We start from the raw sequence: 16,432 nt of genomic DNA, 5'->3' as shown, positions 1-16,432 counted from the left end.
GAGGTTAGATTTGTTCTCAGATGCAAGACATTTATTATTCACAAAGCCAAGGAGGACAGAGATGTATTCCCAAAGCAGCAGTCACTTCCAACACTCACTTTGAATCATATTTTATATCCTCTTTTTTATCTCATAGAATATCCTCTGGGATTTAGAAGACCAGCTTTGAAAAGTACAAATTAGAACACTGCACATCTCCAAGTTATACACCACATCCTACCTCTTCTTTTCCCACTTTCCCATTATTCTCCCAAAGTTTCTTAATCTGTTTTGAAGCCGCAGATCCTAGCCATGCATTCCTATCTGCCTCTGCTACAGCCACGTAGAGTCATAGCAAGTCTCCATCCTGATAGCATCACCCCATCTCTACTGCACACCTAATAGGTGTAAAATTAATTATGTTCCATTCATGTAACATCCCTGTGTGCACACACACATACTAACACATGCAGTTACTACAGCTTGCTAAGATACCATCGCCTTCCATACTTCATCACAAGTCCCTCTTCTAGTGACTTAGGAGAGTCGACAGCAGTAAGAAAGCAGCATATACTTAAGATACGGACATGCTATTTCTATAGTAGGTGACATATGCACTGGTTGTATCCTAGTTTGCCTTCCTTAACAAGGATAAGATTTGGCTACGAACTTCAGTAGCATAACTTGCTTTAACATGTCCCACAGACAAGTGAATTTGATTTGTTCAGCCATCCAACAAAACCTGCCAGCTGGTTTTTGTCATGTAGTATGTGAAGCAGATGACACTGTTGCCAAATGGAAAAATGCTTCCTTGCTAATATTGATCACCAATATGGTGATGAATTTTCAAACTGACCCAAGCTCTGCCACTGGGGGAAGAGACCCCTTGACAGCCTTGGACTACCAAGTTGATCAGGCACTCTCTCTTGTCCTCTCCTTGGAGGCTGAGGATCCTCACAGTCTTTATTGGCAGATGGTATCTGAACACCATCAGGCTTCCACTCTGCGTGGACAATCTTGTAATTCTGACCCTCATTATTGTCCCAGAAGGTATGACCTCCACTTTGGTAAGAAATACAAAACTCTATCCTATCTTCAGAGGAAATGGCAGGAGGCAAGTCAATGGTAAATGAGAAGGTATCATTTTCAGAATCACCATAAACATTGTTCATGTACACACACTCAACGTCTGTGTAGGCCTTCCATGTATTGAAGGTGATTCGAACCTGAACTTTTTTTTCGAAGCTCACATTTTTTACTTTTACAGTGCCTGACAGCACCTTCTCTTTCAGGGTGCAGTTCTCCAGGCAGACCAAGTTCTTCTGCAGGCGGTTCCTGAAGTCCAGGTAGTCAGCTGAGGGCCGAGGGAAACCCAGAATCAAGTTTTCTTCCTCATGTAGCTTTAAGCCAGACCTTATGTTTTCAATGCCTAAGAGGTCAAACTGAAGATCCCATCCAGAGAGATCCTGGACCTCGGAGAAGGTGTGTATCGCTGTCAGGGATAGCCCTTTTGAGTCTGCAAACACAACTCGCTTCTTGGCTCGGGCTACTGAGTGGTTCCAGTCGCTCTTCTGAGTTTCAGAGTCACGTTTCACATGAAGACATGGTCTGAGGGGTTTCAATCTGTTCACAAGGTTGTTTCTTTGGCAGTCCTCAAGGGGGCCAAGAAAACTCTTCAGCGGTGGAGAATGTGCTAAGCAAATTCTCATGGCCACATCCACAGGCATGATGGAACTTGGCAAGGGTCTTGGATCCAAGATCTGTATCATTCTGAAACGAGCAGAAAGACAGGATATTATTTGTTACATCAGGTAAGAAGCTTCTGAAGAATGCATATTTGCTCCATCAACTGTCTTAATTATTCATGACCCCATCTTTGCATGGCTTTAAGTAATGCAGCCTAAATTAAAATTGACTGTTCAAGCTAAGGAACTAGGGTGACATTATTCTGTCATTTCTTGCTAATGCTGAACTCATTCAATTCAAATGTAGTCTTGTTTGCTTTTTCCAAATGTCTAAAAAAGCTTTTAGTGATAGCTAATTAAACACATCTCCTTGAAAACACAGAAAATTACATCCTAGTAATAAGCAAAACGGTTGCAGTAGAAGTGCTCATCCACTTCAGCTTCCCTTTTAGAGACCATGACAGGTCTTAAAAGTTCCAGCAAGCTGGAACAGTCGCTTCACTGCTGAGTAGAGACAGCACTATATTAAGCAAGCCACCTATCCCATCAGAGCATCAAATGGGATACTATGTACCTTGATGCAGAACCATCATGTTGTGGCTCTGGACAACCGTAAGTGCGTTTGTTAGGCACTCAGGGTTTTGATTAATTTGGATTAATAAAAAGCTAAAGCACCTTTGGAAGTATTTTTCTATGAGCTTTAAACCCAGGTCTAGGTAACAAAGCTCCTGCACTGTCAACTTTGACTGCTGAGTGAAAGGAGGGGGGGGGGGGGGAGAAAGGGCAGAAGTCACACACTATTTTTTCACCTCATTATGCTTCAAGAACTGGCTTAAAAACATCTTTCTATAATCTCCAAACCCTATGGCAAAAGCCTACTGCAAGTATTCAGTGAGAATGCTACAACTTTATTTATAAAGATTTATTCACAGCCCAACCTCTTCGATGTTGAAAATGACAACTACTGTGCAAGAGCATGGCCCATTCAAAGCCAGTTAGCTTGACTATTTGAAAAAAAGGGCTTCAACTGCAGCACATTACTCCTGAGAAGGATGTGGCCTTTGCTAGAAATGCAGAGTTCTGTTGAGTCATGGGAAGGCAGAGCATTTGCTTCGTCACTTAAATAAACGGCTTTCTCCTTCCCAGGGTTCCCACTGGTATTCCAGAGCCCTGCCAAAAAAAGGCAGAAACTGCACTGGCCTCTTACTTCTTCTCTTTGCTTTTTTTTTTTTTTTTTTTTTTTTTTTCTCCTGTGGCAGTATTTGCCATAAGTACGACAAGGAGAGCACCAGCATCAAATTAACCACATTTTGCTTTGATTTAACAGGAAAAGCACAAGGGCTTTAACAATACTCTTAATTACTGTGACCAGGTCCTAGGGCAACTGCTCCTAAGCTTCTGCAGTACCGAAGAAAGAGACAAAACCTAGCAAAACGACAGCAAACCAGCCAACCAACAAACCCCAACAGCACAACCTGGAAAAGGCAGGCTGCTAGGAGAGGCACAAATGAACTGCCAGCACGGAATGCACAGGGCTCAGCAGTGCTGACAGGGGCTACACAAGTACAAGGACGCTTTTGCAGGCTCTGTAAACCGGGCGGAGGGGAGGACAGCAGAGCAGTTTCCGCGGGCCTGGGGGCGCGCACCTAGAGACAAACCGGAGCAGAAGTACGGGATAACGCGGAGACCTGAGCGCAGTCGGGGCAGGCGGCGCTTACCTGCTGCAGTGCATGGGGCCGCGCAGCCGCTGCTGCTCTCGAGTCTGCTCCGCGGCTCACCCGCGCCGCCTCCTTTATGTGCCCTGCCCGCGGCGGGCGGCCAAGGGGCGGCCCCCGCCGCTGGTCGGGCCCGCACCGGGGGGGGCGGTAGCTGCCGCCGGTTCACGTGTCCCGACCGGCCAGGCGGCGGGCCTGGCTGCGGAGCGCCGCGTGCCGCTCCCCCCGCAGGGACACCCGGGGTGTCCTTTTACCTCTCCTTCCCCTTGGTGACCTGTGCACCGGCCGAGGATGCGACAGGCCCTGCCGTAGGTCCTGCATCCTATCTACTGCCTGCTTCTGGAGCAAGGGGACAGAAGTCAGTAGGACGCAGCGCCTGCAGCGTTAGCAATAGCGACGCCGTGCTGCTGCTCGCATCCTGCCTCCCAGGAGGTCCTACGTGCAGGATCCACTAGGCTGACAAGCCCCTTGCGGATGCTGGAGGGGTGGACCGCCTACGGGCGGCACATACTGTTTTGTGCAAGCTGTGAGTTGCTCAGAGAAGGTCCATCCTTGAGTTACTGCTCTTCAAAGACTATGTCCTGGCTGCTGACTGGCTCTCTGGGTCTTCTGTGGATTGACAGTTTCACTGTCACCTTGCTGGGCCATCTGCTCTTTCCCAAGGGCAAAAAAGGCTAGACATAAGGAAGGAGTTTTTTACTGTGAGGGTGGTGAGGCATGGGCACAGGTTGCCCAGAGAAGCTGTGGCTGCCTCATGCCCGGAAGTGGTCAAGGCTGGGTTGGACAGGGCCTTGAGTGATATGGTCTAGAGTGAGGTGTCCCTGTCCATGGCAGGGGGCTTGGAACTAGATGATCTTTGAGGTTCTTTCCAACCATAACCATTCTATGATTCTATAACTCAATGATATGGAGTCTGTGAACTGTGATTTTCTAAGTACACAGTTTTTACCAGTAGATGAGACCATACACAAAGAAAAAGCTGAAAGCCCTGTGCTCTCTGTGAAGCAAAGGGGGTTTACAGTGACGAACAGATCACACACGGTCTTTGTGGCTCACACACGTTATTTTTCTCTTCTTGGTTTGTGAGAAAAAAAAGCCCATTAAAAGCTCCACTGCTTTATATGAGAGTTTATTAGCAGATACTGCATGAGCAAGTGACCATGGCGGGTGGTGGTGAGGACACCTCCATTTTGGATTCAAGCTACACAGAGGTAGAGAGAAAAATCAGTCATGACAGGGATAGAGAGAGAAGAGTTCTGCTGAGTGATGCATGGCACCTGGATCTGGAAGCTGGCTCTGTACATATAATGAGAGTATTTATAGGACAGTAAGGCTCCAGTTTCTTAACTCAGTCTCTTGGTGACTTCAGTTCCTGCCTTTCGTGCCAGTACGTGACACTGTCATGCAGATGCAGCCTGAAGCACTAGCTGCCAATGCAGACAAGGTTTTGGAAAGTACTGTTCTGCTTCCTGGCGCCAGTTATTCAGGACGACCTTCCCCGGTCCTCCGCTTCTCAAGTCACATCCCTACTGCTCACATCCTCTTCCTCTCCTTTCCCTTCTCCATCTTTCTTATCTCTTGGTGACTGCCAGCCTCCTCTCAAAGGTAGATAATATTTTCTCACAGTTTGCCTAGGGAAAGAGCTAGAAAACAGTACCTGTGCTCTGGAAGCCTTGCTAGTTGCAAAGGGTTTATTTCTCTTTAGGAAGAGCTACAAATAACTTTCAACTGCAGCCACTTGCATGGCAGCAGTAAGCAGGGCCCAACATTCCCTACAGGCATAAGGAAGTACTGGGCACATGACTGGCACTTAACAAATCTCTATTTACTCATTATAAAAGATGAGTGAATAACTCTGGAAATGTTTTTGAGCCTCTGATACTTGAATCTTTGTCCATTCTGCTTCCCTCTCGTCGTCACTTAGCTAGGCTGCTGCATTATTGGGGAGCATGTGCAGCAGCTGGGGCTGCTGTATCACACTACCTATGTGCAGGCATTAACTAAGACCTGGGATATTATTTTATTCCATGCTTGAAGCCTGCACAAAAGGAGTCACCTCAAGGCTTTGCTACGTGTATTTCTGCTACCATGTAGTAGTTCATGGCACTGTTTACTGCTATGAAACATTTTATTCTTCTTGTGTTAAAAAATCTGTTTTGCCTGACTTGGGAAACATCATGAAAGATTATTTAAGGTGATATGCTTAGAAAAAAAAAAAAAAAACAAACCACAACAAATCAGTAGTAAGGTACAGAGCCTTTCATGGGCAGATCATTGCCCAACTCAGTAAATATGGACTGGATACAGCAGCTTCGTGCCTGCTTGTTAAACCTGGAGCACGATCATGGCCATGGACTGGTGTCCCAGCTTCCGGTTGCCAATACAAGCAGAGAGCATTATGGTGAGCCAGGATAGCTCTTTCCTCATCCAAGGAGATGTCTCCACGTTGAGGCAAACCGACAGGGTTATCTCAGGTAGTACCCCAGTTTGCTCTGTAAGTGATGGTTCCCTAGTTGCGCTTTTTATAGAGGACTCAGGTTTCCAGTTACTTTGGTTCAGCAGCTCTCGTGTCATTGGCAGCTTAAAAGGTAGATCTGTCTGTCTTACCTTTCAAATAGGGCTGCTAAAATGGGAGCACTGGAGGAAAAAAAAATAAATCATTGTCTTACTGTGCATTTGACAGCACTTTGTGGCATATCAGCTTTCCTGACATTTGTAGGTGCACATAGAAGCAATGGCAGAAATATATTCCCTGAAGACGCAGGGCTGATTATAAAATCAAGCTCCATGAAGGCAGTTGTACCTCTAGCTGCTTCTGTAACAAGGAAACCCAAATTGACCACCTAGACTAGTTCTTTGTCTTTTTCTGAAAACATTGTACTTTAATTGTAAGAAGCTAATCGCAACAAGTTAGTTATAGTAAATACAGTTTTAGCATAGTAACCATAGTTTCAGTAAACTTTATGTTTTCAAAAAATAGTTACAGCCTAGATGATCTGGAGGCGATGTGAGGCACAGGCTCACTTTGCAAGGAGTTCACAGAGCCTGCTTGGTGACAAGCAGGCAATTGAGTTTGCACTGTTCTGTTCAAAAACAAATATATGGAATTAGATCCACAGTGAATGCTTTTATATGCAGCCAGCCCTCCAGGTCTCACTGTTCTTCACCTGTTTGAATTAACCAATGCTTTTCAATCAGCATCTCTGAGAGCAGATAATGGGTGACTGTGTGTTTCTGTCAGCTATCGGGTAGCATTCGGCTGCTTTGGTCATTTGTTTTTTGGCTCTGGTCATTTTTATGGCAGAGTAGAATGAAAGAGCTGCTCTTTTCACTACATGTTTTGAAATTGAGTAATTAATCAAGGTTTTTGTGGTTTACTCTGAATTTATTACTTTCAGGTCGTTGAGCTTCTCTCCGCACAGCTCCAGGAGGAAAGAGAAGAAGTATGTTGCAGTTGAGGAATGAGAAAGAGTTGAACAGCCTTTGGCATTCAATTGAATCATTTTGAAGCAAAGATAAGCATTTCCTCAGAGCAAAGTTAAATCATGACCATATTAATAGGAAAAAAAGTCCAGAGAGAAAAAAAATTAAGTCTCTATTTCACTCGCATAGTAATGCATCCCTTTAAAAATCATTGCTGTTTGCACGGTAGGAGAGCAATGATAGCTCAAGGGAGTTATAGTATGCAACTTAACAGGGAAGGTTTTAACTTTGTTTTGGGCTTGAGACTAAAATAAATTGCTGTGCCAAAGGCAAAATACTGGGGTAACTAGAAAACAGAGAACATTTGCCTTCTTTTGGGTTGCACATATTTGGTTCCTGCAGCATCACTCAACACCTGTGAGTGAAGCACAGCATTAATGAAATAATATCTGTGATAATAGTCGTGGTCCATTAGGTCAGGGGACAGTGCTCTCACACGAGATTTACAACAGCCTTTTCTTCTTCCTCTTCTTGAAGTGAGCTCTTCTGTTCAGTATTTGCTCTCTGCTACTAAGACTAATCTTCGTAAACATGTATTACCTCTGAAGTTGAGCAGCAGGTTTCTATCAGTGTGACTGTGATGTAAATAGTCATTATTCAGGTACGTAGCAAGGCTAGTAAAGTACAAACTGAGTTGAGCCTGTGAGCCTTTGAAAATTTAAAATTGGTGATTTATCTGATGAAATACAGTGAGAAGTCTTATATAGTCTTCATAGAAGGTTATTTTCTTCATCTGATTCTCAGAGCTTTGGTGAATTTTGAATATTCCTAACGGTTACAAATATAATCTGAGGGAACTTGTCCTGGGAAACTCCGTTGTTGTTTTACGGATTTCTTTGGTACTGGCACAGTCCATATGAGGAATAAATAAGTTTTTGATATTTTCAGAATTTTTATTACCCCATTCCTCATGGTTCAACCACACTTAACATGCTCCTGCCTTTAGGATCCCCTCACCAAGAGGACATCAGTAACTTGCAAATACTTCTTAACAGACATATCAGAGAAAGTCTGGAAAAGAATATTCCAATGCCCACAAAACTCCTTTTTATCTCATGATACTGTTATGCTTTGGGAGACTCCAAGAGCATTTTTTGTGGGTATCATTTAGGATAAAATTGCTGCTAAATCATGCTTGTTTGGAATATGCTGCCTTTGGAATAAACTTTAAATTATCAAAGAAAGTTAAAGGTTAAAAAAAAAAACAAAGAAAGATTTAAAAAAAGACAAAATTACATAAAGTTCGGAATGGGAATAGTATTTTTTCAGAAATGTTTAACTTTTCCAGATACTGCATTATTAGACAATATTAGAAAACTCCGACTTGGACTGGAGAGTATATCCATTTCCTGCTTGCAGAAATCATGCCTTTTCACAGATCTGCCCACCAGAATGGACCCACACCCTAGCGAATGGGGCAAGGGGGCCGCAGCCAAACTCACCAAGAAATTATGCAGAGATGGATGGGGTTTATGCTCTCTTACAGCAGTTACAACGATAATCAGTCTCACCAAGATACAATGTAGGCCTAACTCTTCAAGCACTGGCAGGGGCTAGAAGTCTGGTTCTTTTTAAGTCGATGTCATAGAATCATAGAGTAGAATCATAGAATAGTTAGGGTTGGAAAGGACCTTAAGATCATCCAGTTCCAACCCCTCTGCCGTGGGCAGGGACACCTCACACTAAACCATGTCACCCAAGGATCTGGCCAACCTGGCCTTGAACACTGCCACAGATTCATTCACAACCTCCCTGGGCAACCCATTCCAGTGCCTCACCACCCTCTCAGTAAAGAATTTCTTCCTTACATCCAATCTAAACTTCCCCTGTTTAAGTTTTAATCCATTACCCCTTGTCCTATCACTACAGTCCCTGATGAATAGTCCCTCCCCAGCATCCCTACAGCCCCCCTTCAGATACTGGAAGGCTGCTATGAGGTCTCCATGCAGCCTTCTCTTCTCCAGGTTGAACAGCCCCAACTTTCTCAGCCTATCTCCATACGGGAGGTGCTCCAGTCCCCTGATCATCCTCGTGGCCCTCCTCTGCACTTGTTCCAACAGTTCCATGTCTTTTTTATGTTGAGGACACCAGAACTGCACACAATACTCCAAGTGAGGTCGCACGAGAGCAGAGTGGAGGGGCAGGATCACCTCCTTCGACCTGCTGGTCACACTCCTTTTAATGCAGCCCAGGATACGGTTGGCTTTCTGGGCTGCAAGCGCACACTGCAGCCGGCTCATGTTCATTTTCTCATCGACCAACACCCCCAAGTCCTTCTCCACAGGGCTGCTCTGAATCTCTTCTTTGCCCAACCTGTAGCCGTGCCTGGGATTGCTCCGACCCAGGTGCAGGACTTTGCACTTGGCGTGGTTAAACTTCATCAGGTTGGCATCAGCCCACCTCACAAGCGTGTCGAGGTCCCTCTGGATGGCATCCCTTCCCTCCAGTGTATCAGCTGAACCACACAGCTTGGTGTCATCGGCAAACTTGCTGAGGGTGCACTCAATCCCACTGTCCATGTCAGCGACAAAGATGTTGAACAAGACCGGTCCCAACACTGATCCCTGAGGGACACCACTCGTTACTGGTCTCCAGATGGATGTTGAGGCATTGACTACAACTCTTTGCGTGCGGCCATCCAGCTAGTTCTTTATCCACCCAAGTGGTCCGTCTATCAAATTGATGTCTCTCCAATTTAGAGACAAGGATGTCGTGTGGGACAGTGTCGAATGCTTTGCACAAGTCCAGGTAGATGACGTCAACTGCTCTGCCCCTGTCCATCAGTTCCATAGCCCCATCATAGAAGGCCACCAAATTGGTCAGGCAGGATTTCCCCTTAGTGAAGCCATGCTGGCTGTCACCAAGCACCTCCTTGTTTTTCATGTGCCTTAGCATGCCTTCCAGGAGAATCTGCTCCAAGATTTTGCCAGGCACAGAGGTGAGACTGACTGGTCTGTAATTCCCTGGGTCATCCATTTTCCCCTTCTTGAAAATGGGTGTTATATTTCTCTTTTTCCAGTCATCGGGAACTTCACCTGACTGCCATGATTTTTCAAATATGATGGCCAGTGGCTTAGCAACTTCATTTGGCAGCTCCTTCAGGACCCGTGGATGGATTTCATCAGGTCCCATGGACTTGTGTACATTTAGGTTCTTAAAATGGTCTCGAACCAGATCCTCTCCTACAGTGGGCCCAGGGTCTTCATTCTCACAGTCCACAGTCCCTGCGTTCGCCTTCCAAGACTTGGGTGGTGCGGTCAGAGACTTTGCCAGTGAAGACCGAGACAAACAAGTCATTAAAACCTCAGCCTTCTCCAAATCCAGGGTAGCCAGTTCTCTTGATAGCTTCCGGAGGGGGCCTACGTTGTCTCTAGTCTGTCTTTTATTCACTACATACCTATAGAATCTCTTCCTGTTATCCTTAACATCCCTAGCCAAGTTTAATTCTAACTGTGCCTATCAAAAGTTCTTGCTAGTCACTGAGTCTCAGAACTTTGCAAGGTTAAATTCAAAGGCATTTAAATTTAAGGCATTTAAATTCCTAGAAATGGAAACTTTTTGACTAAATTAGAAGCTAGAAATTGATGTAAAATGTCTAATCTTATTAAGACTGATTAATGATAGATAAGCGAACGGTAGTTGAGTCATCACTTTGGAAATGTATAGCGCAAGAGAAGTGCATTGCTTTCTGAAACAACTGACACAGAAAAAGCAAGAAAATGTATGTCAGGCTGCTCAAATGTTTTGTGTAATGTGATTATATTAAATTCATGATATTTTGAGCAAGATTCCCTTTAACAGTTTTTATGCAAATTAAGCCTTTTAAAGTATAGTTACTTTGGTTGTATGTAGTAAGCAACAGATGAAATAAAGACAATGCCATGTTACTTCTAAATTGTTGCTACTTAGAGTAAAAAGGGAAGGAAAAACTAAAAGAAGGAAGAACATGAATGTAAGTATTCATTCTCAGAATAATATGAACTTCCAATGAAGGATTAATAAGAGAGTACAGAATGTATTAATAAGAGAGTACATACATGTATTTTATATATGAGTATGTATTTTATACATGAGTATAAATCTGGCTTATGAATACAGACCAGTTTTTGAGAGTGCAAAGACCCTCCTAAATGTTTCAAAGAGATACAAAATTTCTTTGAAACTACATTTCTTTTATCTTTTTTTAAGGTTGGTTTCTTTTTTGTGGTTTTTTTTTTTTTTCTCAACCACTCACACAAGAAGGTTGAACTTTGAGATTCTGTGGCCAAACATTTCATAAATATAAACCATGTTTCTGTGTATAGATAATCAGTGTTTATTCTCTATTCTTTTTCCTAGGTGCAGGTGGAGGAATTACCTCTTCTGAGTCTTTTCCAAAGGAAACAGTAAGTGAAAGGATGCTCTGTGCATTTGGGTTTATGTTTAGCCCTGTGTGACAAAGCAAATGTTGGTTGAAGACTCTTCCATCAGCTATGTGGGAAGTATTCTCGTTCTTTGCAATCTTTCAAACAAAAATGTGATTTCTTTGTCCACATGTGAATGATTCTTTACAGCCTTGCAGGAGCCACATGATTTTTCAATCATCATTCCCATAACACTTATGTTGAATGAAAACCGTTGTCCTGAATGAGCATTGCTCTATCTGACAGCAGCCCAGCTAACATCTCCAAAATACATTCATCCAGAGTGTTTAGAAACTTTTAAAGGGTCTGGATAATGCTCCTTTTCTTGCTCTGTCACCCAAGAGACAAGATCTATTCCTGTATTTTAGGTTTTCTTGCAAGGTTCTTTTTGTCTTGTGTATCACAAGGGAAGAAAGGGCTTGGATATCAGTACAGTGAAATTCTGTTCCAAGTTTTTCTTGGATTTGCTGTGTGGAGGGAATAAGCTTCCCTATGGCATAGGTCTAAGAAATGAATGAACATTTTCTTGTTCATATTTAGTCTAATTTCTAATCACTTCAGTCATAAAACCAGTTTCCTAGGATCTGACCTAGTTATCCTTTCTGGATGCACAGCATGTATGTGTGTGTGTGTGTGTATATATTCCCCAGTTTCACAGGGATCAGATTTCATGGAGAGATTAATTTCATTTTTAGATTTGCTGGAAGGAATAAAGCTGTTAAATCCAAGTACTGTAACAGCCTCAGTCTTGTTTCACCCAATAATGGGAGGCTAAGTAGTTTGGGCCCTGAGTGTAGAAAGATCTGTGGCCTAAATAACATATTTGCAATAAATTGGTTTCCTTGGGTTATTCTTGGATGCTGCTTCCCAGAACACAGAGAGTTTACTGTCAAAATGTGCTTGCTTCATATATGCAATAATGCTCACAGTAAGTCTGCAATCTTTAAAATGGGTTTAATCAGTGAGAAAAGTCTTGCATGGTTCTCTGGAGAATTACTCATAGAATAACAGAGGTTGCAAGGGGCCTTTTGAGGTCATCTGATCCAGTCTCCTCCTCAAAACAGGACTAACTTCAAAGTTAGATCTGGCTGCTCAGGTTGCTTGTCCAGCTGAGCTTTTAATACCTCCAAGGACAGACAGTCCACAGCTTCTCTAGGCAACCTGTGTCACACAGTATCACAGTATCACAGTATGTTAGAGATTGGAAGGGACCTCCATTTATCTATCTGGAATTCCTTTGCTGCAGCTTGCGACAACTGCCTCTTTTGCTGTACATATTTGGGGAAAACCTGGCTCTATCTTTGCTCCCGCTTTCAGCAGTGGGAGACTGCACTCTGACCCACTGTTACTTAGCCTTTTCTGCTGCAAGTTAAGCAAGCTCAGCTCCCTCAGCCTCACCTTGAGAATCTTTCAGTCCCCTAAACATCTTGATGACTCACCACTGCTTTCACCCCAGTTAGTCCATGAAGCTTTCTTATTGAGGGACCCAAAACTGGACACTGCTATTTTGGCATAAAATAAATTACATTTTATTTGTAGACTGGGGATTCTCTTTTTATCACTCATTGTTCCAAATCTGGCAGTTCTGGAAATCATTCTGTCATACATGATTTCAGTCATCTATGGAATGGATATTGCACTTCTGTAAACAGACTATTGCAATCTTTCCCTCAGGCCTTCAAAACTTTTTTAACATCTGTCTCCATTTCCAAATGACAGATGCTCACACTTATGTGTAAAACTGAAAAAAAGTTTTCCTCAGAATGCTGATATACAAACTAATTACTTTGCTTGCTGTCATGGATAGGCAAACTTCACACCTCTTTGGAGATTTTTGCTCTAACACCACATCTTAATATCTTCCACATCTCTATTTCCACACATGTTGCTGCTTCCATCTTCCTATCACTTATTCTAATCAATTTTGGTTGTGTGACTTCTCATGCTGTCAATTTCCATTTCACATTCTCATCCCTTCTGGCTCCAAGTCTACTAAACTGGTTCACCACACTTCCACTTTATCTCCCCTAATGTATTACCAAAGGCTTATTGCCCTGTTAGCTTAGCAAAATCCACTAAGATTTTCACTACTACTTTACCTCATCTCGCTTAAGCATTCAGGCTGGCAGCTTTTCTGTTTTTCTTTCTGAAGGCCATTAAAAGGGCAGCTAATGCAAAAAAATCACAGCTGCTCTTTCACCACACTGTTTCTACACCACACCAACAAAAATTTGCTTCAAACCACCTAAGGTTGCTCAAATGCTAATCTAACCCACACATATCCTTCCTGGCCAGTTCTTTTTGGCCACTTTGTGTTAACCAGACAACTGGATGGACTTTGTTCATTGGGTAAAACACAGCCCATGCACTAACTTCATCTCACTTGCACTCTACTGCAAAGGCATAGATCTCACATCAGTGACAAATTTACTAGTGAAAATGTACTATTTAAAGGTATGAGAAATTATTTAAGGACTTTTCTTTGAAGGAGAGTGTGTTGGAGAGGAAAAGGAAATTTGGTTTTCTTCCTGAACTAATAAAAAGAAAAAAGCTCGTCTTAACAAGGTGTAGTTAGAAATTTTTGTTACAAAATTGGAACATTCAGGAGAATCAGAGGGATAAATATTCATCAGAGTGCTTCTCGAAAACATAAGGGTTTAAAAAAACCCCAAGCATTAACCAAACAAAAATAAACAAACCCAAACTTCTCTGTCTTTCGTTCTACCAGGGATCCTTTCCCAGAGAATGAGATGGGACACAAAATAACATACAGCATGGGTGGCATGGCATTCATGTCCTTCTGATGGGTTAGGGAAAACCCATCCTTAAGTTCCTGAGCCTGCGTGGTTTTCTGCAGTTTATCTATATATGCAAAGCTGCATAGCTCTTAACAGGGAAGGCTGAGAGAGGTGGATTCCAGCAAAGGTAGTTTGCAGCCTCTGATAGGGCAGAAGCAAGCTATCTCCTGAGCCGGTGAGTGCCTAGCTATATCAAATGGCTCTGGGAGAGGAAGTTGCAATTCTGTCCTTTGGGAACATGAGAAGGAATGGAAGGAAGTAAATAGTTTACAAAACAAAGCTTAATAAATCTGTTTCCATCCAAACCAGAATGTTAACTTTTTTAAACTCTCCATCCCTCAAGGGAAAGAAAGTTGCTCCATTTGTAGCTTTTTTCTCAGGGTAGTCATAAGGACATTGAGCATGAGGAAAATTTAATTCTAGCTCTGTATAAAAATGGTAGCATAGAAATGATGCACGCATTTTATTACTGCCATCATGCATTACACATTTGGCTTCTTCAGATAATAATCATATTCATAATTCATGCAGTCCTGCTCCGGCAGGGGGATTGGACTAGATGATCTTTTGAGGTCCCTTGCAATCTCTAGCATACTGTGATACTGTGAATATCCCAAAAAGAAGGTATTTAAGGAGCAACTTCTCTGCTAGTCACAGCACAGCAATGTTGAAAGCGGGATGAGGTGTTGGTCAATGGAATGTCTCTGTTTCAGAAATGACACCTTATTTATTAGGGCTGCTGGCTTCAAAATCAAATTATGAATTCCCTGCAGGTATAATACCAGAAAATAAAATAGTGTACCTGGCCCCTTTATGTAACACAACGTACGTACAGACAGAGGAAGAGAAGTGATGATTCATTATCTGTTCATCCAAAACCCAAGATCGCTGATTCACATGCTACATCCGAAAGCTTCACAAGTCTAAACGTATTCTTGACTAATTTCTATAAAAAGATGCTGTGCATAGCAGCATGATCATGTTTTCTGTCATTGCTCTTGTTCTAAATCAGAAGGTCTTGATCAGCCTTAGACTTATTGGTATGTAATGTCTCTTCTAGTATGCCTTACTTTTAGCATCCCTTTCTGTAATCTTTACAGGTAATACAGCATTAGTTTTGTTCTCTGTGTTTTTAAATGGCATATAGAACTTCAAAAATGCATAATATAGTCTATAGCACACTACAGCTTTTGTAAATTACATTCCAAATTCATGTTTGTGCCCTCGTTTTTTTACTAAAACCATATACAAAAATGAAGGCAAATCACTCCCTGTTGCAGGTCAAGGTCATTCTGTCCAAGGCAGGATTAGCAAAATCTTCTTTCTATCATTTTTATCAAAAGGCATTAATCTCTATGTTATTTAAACTCTATGAACTTATCAGAGCTGGATGCAATGTTGATTAAAGAAAACTGTGCCTAATGAAACAGCAGATTTTCGGAAAAAAAAAAAAAAGGAAGAAGAGACCTACTTCAGAGTAAGCACATCTAACTAGTGAGGAGTGATGAATAACTTGTTATCACATCAATAAAGAAAGTCCCTGCCATGATTCTCTGGCTGACGTTTCTAATGATAGGTTCTCAGCTAAGTCAACAGAGATATTCCTCCTGCTTTGTGGGTCTTTGAGGTCCTCTGTTCTTAGAATCATTTCCTTTCTTTATCCATATGGATTTGAAAGAATAATTATACTCCTCAGTATAATTATACTTGGCCCAGAAAGCCAACTGTATCCTGGGCTGCATCAAAAGGAGCATGACCAGCAGGTCGAAGGAGGTGATCCTTCCCCTCTACTCTGCTCTCGTGAGACCTCACTTGGAGTCTTATGTGCAGTTCTGGTGTCCTCAACATAAAAAAGACATGGAACTGTTGGAACAAGTCCAGAGGAGGGCCACGAGGATGATCAGGGGACTGGAGCACCTCCTGTATGGAGACAGGCTGAGAAAGTTGGGGCTGTTCAGCCTGGAGAAGAGAAGGCTGTGTGGAGACCTCATAGCAGCCTTTCAGTATCTGAAGGGGACTACAAGGATGCTGGGGAGGGACTCTTCATCAGGGACTGTAGTGATAGGACAAGGGGTAACAGGTTAAGACTTAAACAGGGGAAGTTTAGATTGGATCTAAGGAAGAAATTCTTTACTGTTAGGGTGGTGAGGCACTGGAATGGGTTGCCCAGGGAGGTTGTGAATGCTCCATCCCTGGTGGTGTTCAAGGCCAGGTTGGATGAGGCCTTGGGTGACATGGTTTAGTGTGGGGTGTCCCTGCCCATGGCAGGGGGATTGGAACTAGATGATCTTAAGGTCCTTTCCAACCCTAACTATTCTATGATTCTATAAGATCTTTCCCTGAACAATGTTACCACACTCAGTGTGTAA

General features: G+C 42.8%; 1 protein-coding gene across 1 annotated transcript; it reads right to left on the bottom strand.

Annotated features, from left to right (window-relative positions):
* Positions 1-803: 803 nt before the first annotated feature.
* On the bottom strand, positions 804-3,396 carry PPP1R3C (protein phosphatase 1 regulatory subunit 3C; the record flags this gene model as incomplete). The annotated part of the gene is made up of 2 exons (XM_080621345.1): positions 804-1,749; positions 3,383-3,396. 2 exons carry the CDS (start codon positions 3,394-3,396, stop codon positions 804-806), a joined length of 960 nt encoding a protein of 319 aa, XP_080477471.1.
* Positions 3,397-16,432: the final 13,036 nt, after the last annotated feature.

Source organism: Psittacula echo (genome assembly GCF_963264785.1).
Source record: "Psittacula echo genome assembly, chromosome: 6".
Lineage (NCBI taxonomy): Eukaryota > Metazoa > Chordata > Aves > Psittaciformes > Psittacidae > Psittacula > Psittacula echo.
Note: the sequence above shows the minus strand (reverse complement) of the source record. Positions and strands in the feature narration are given on the sequence as shown.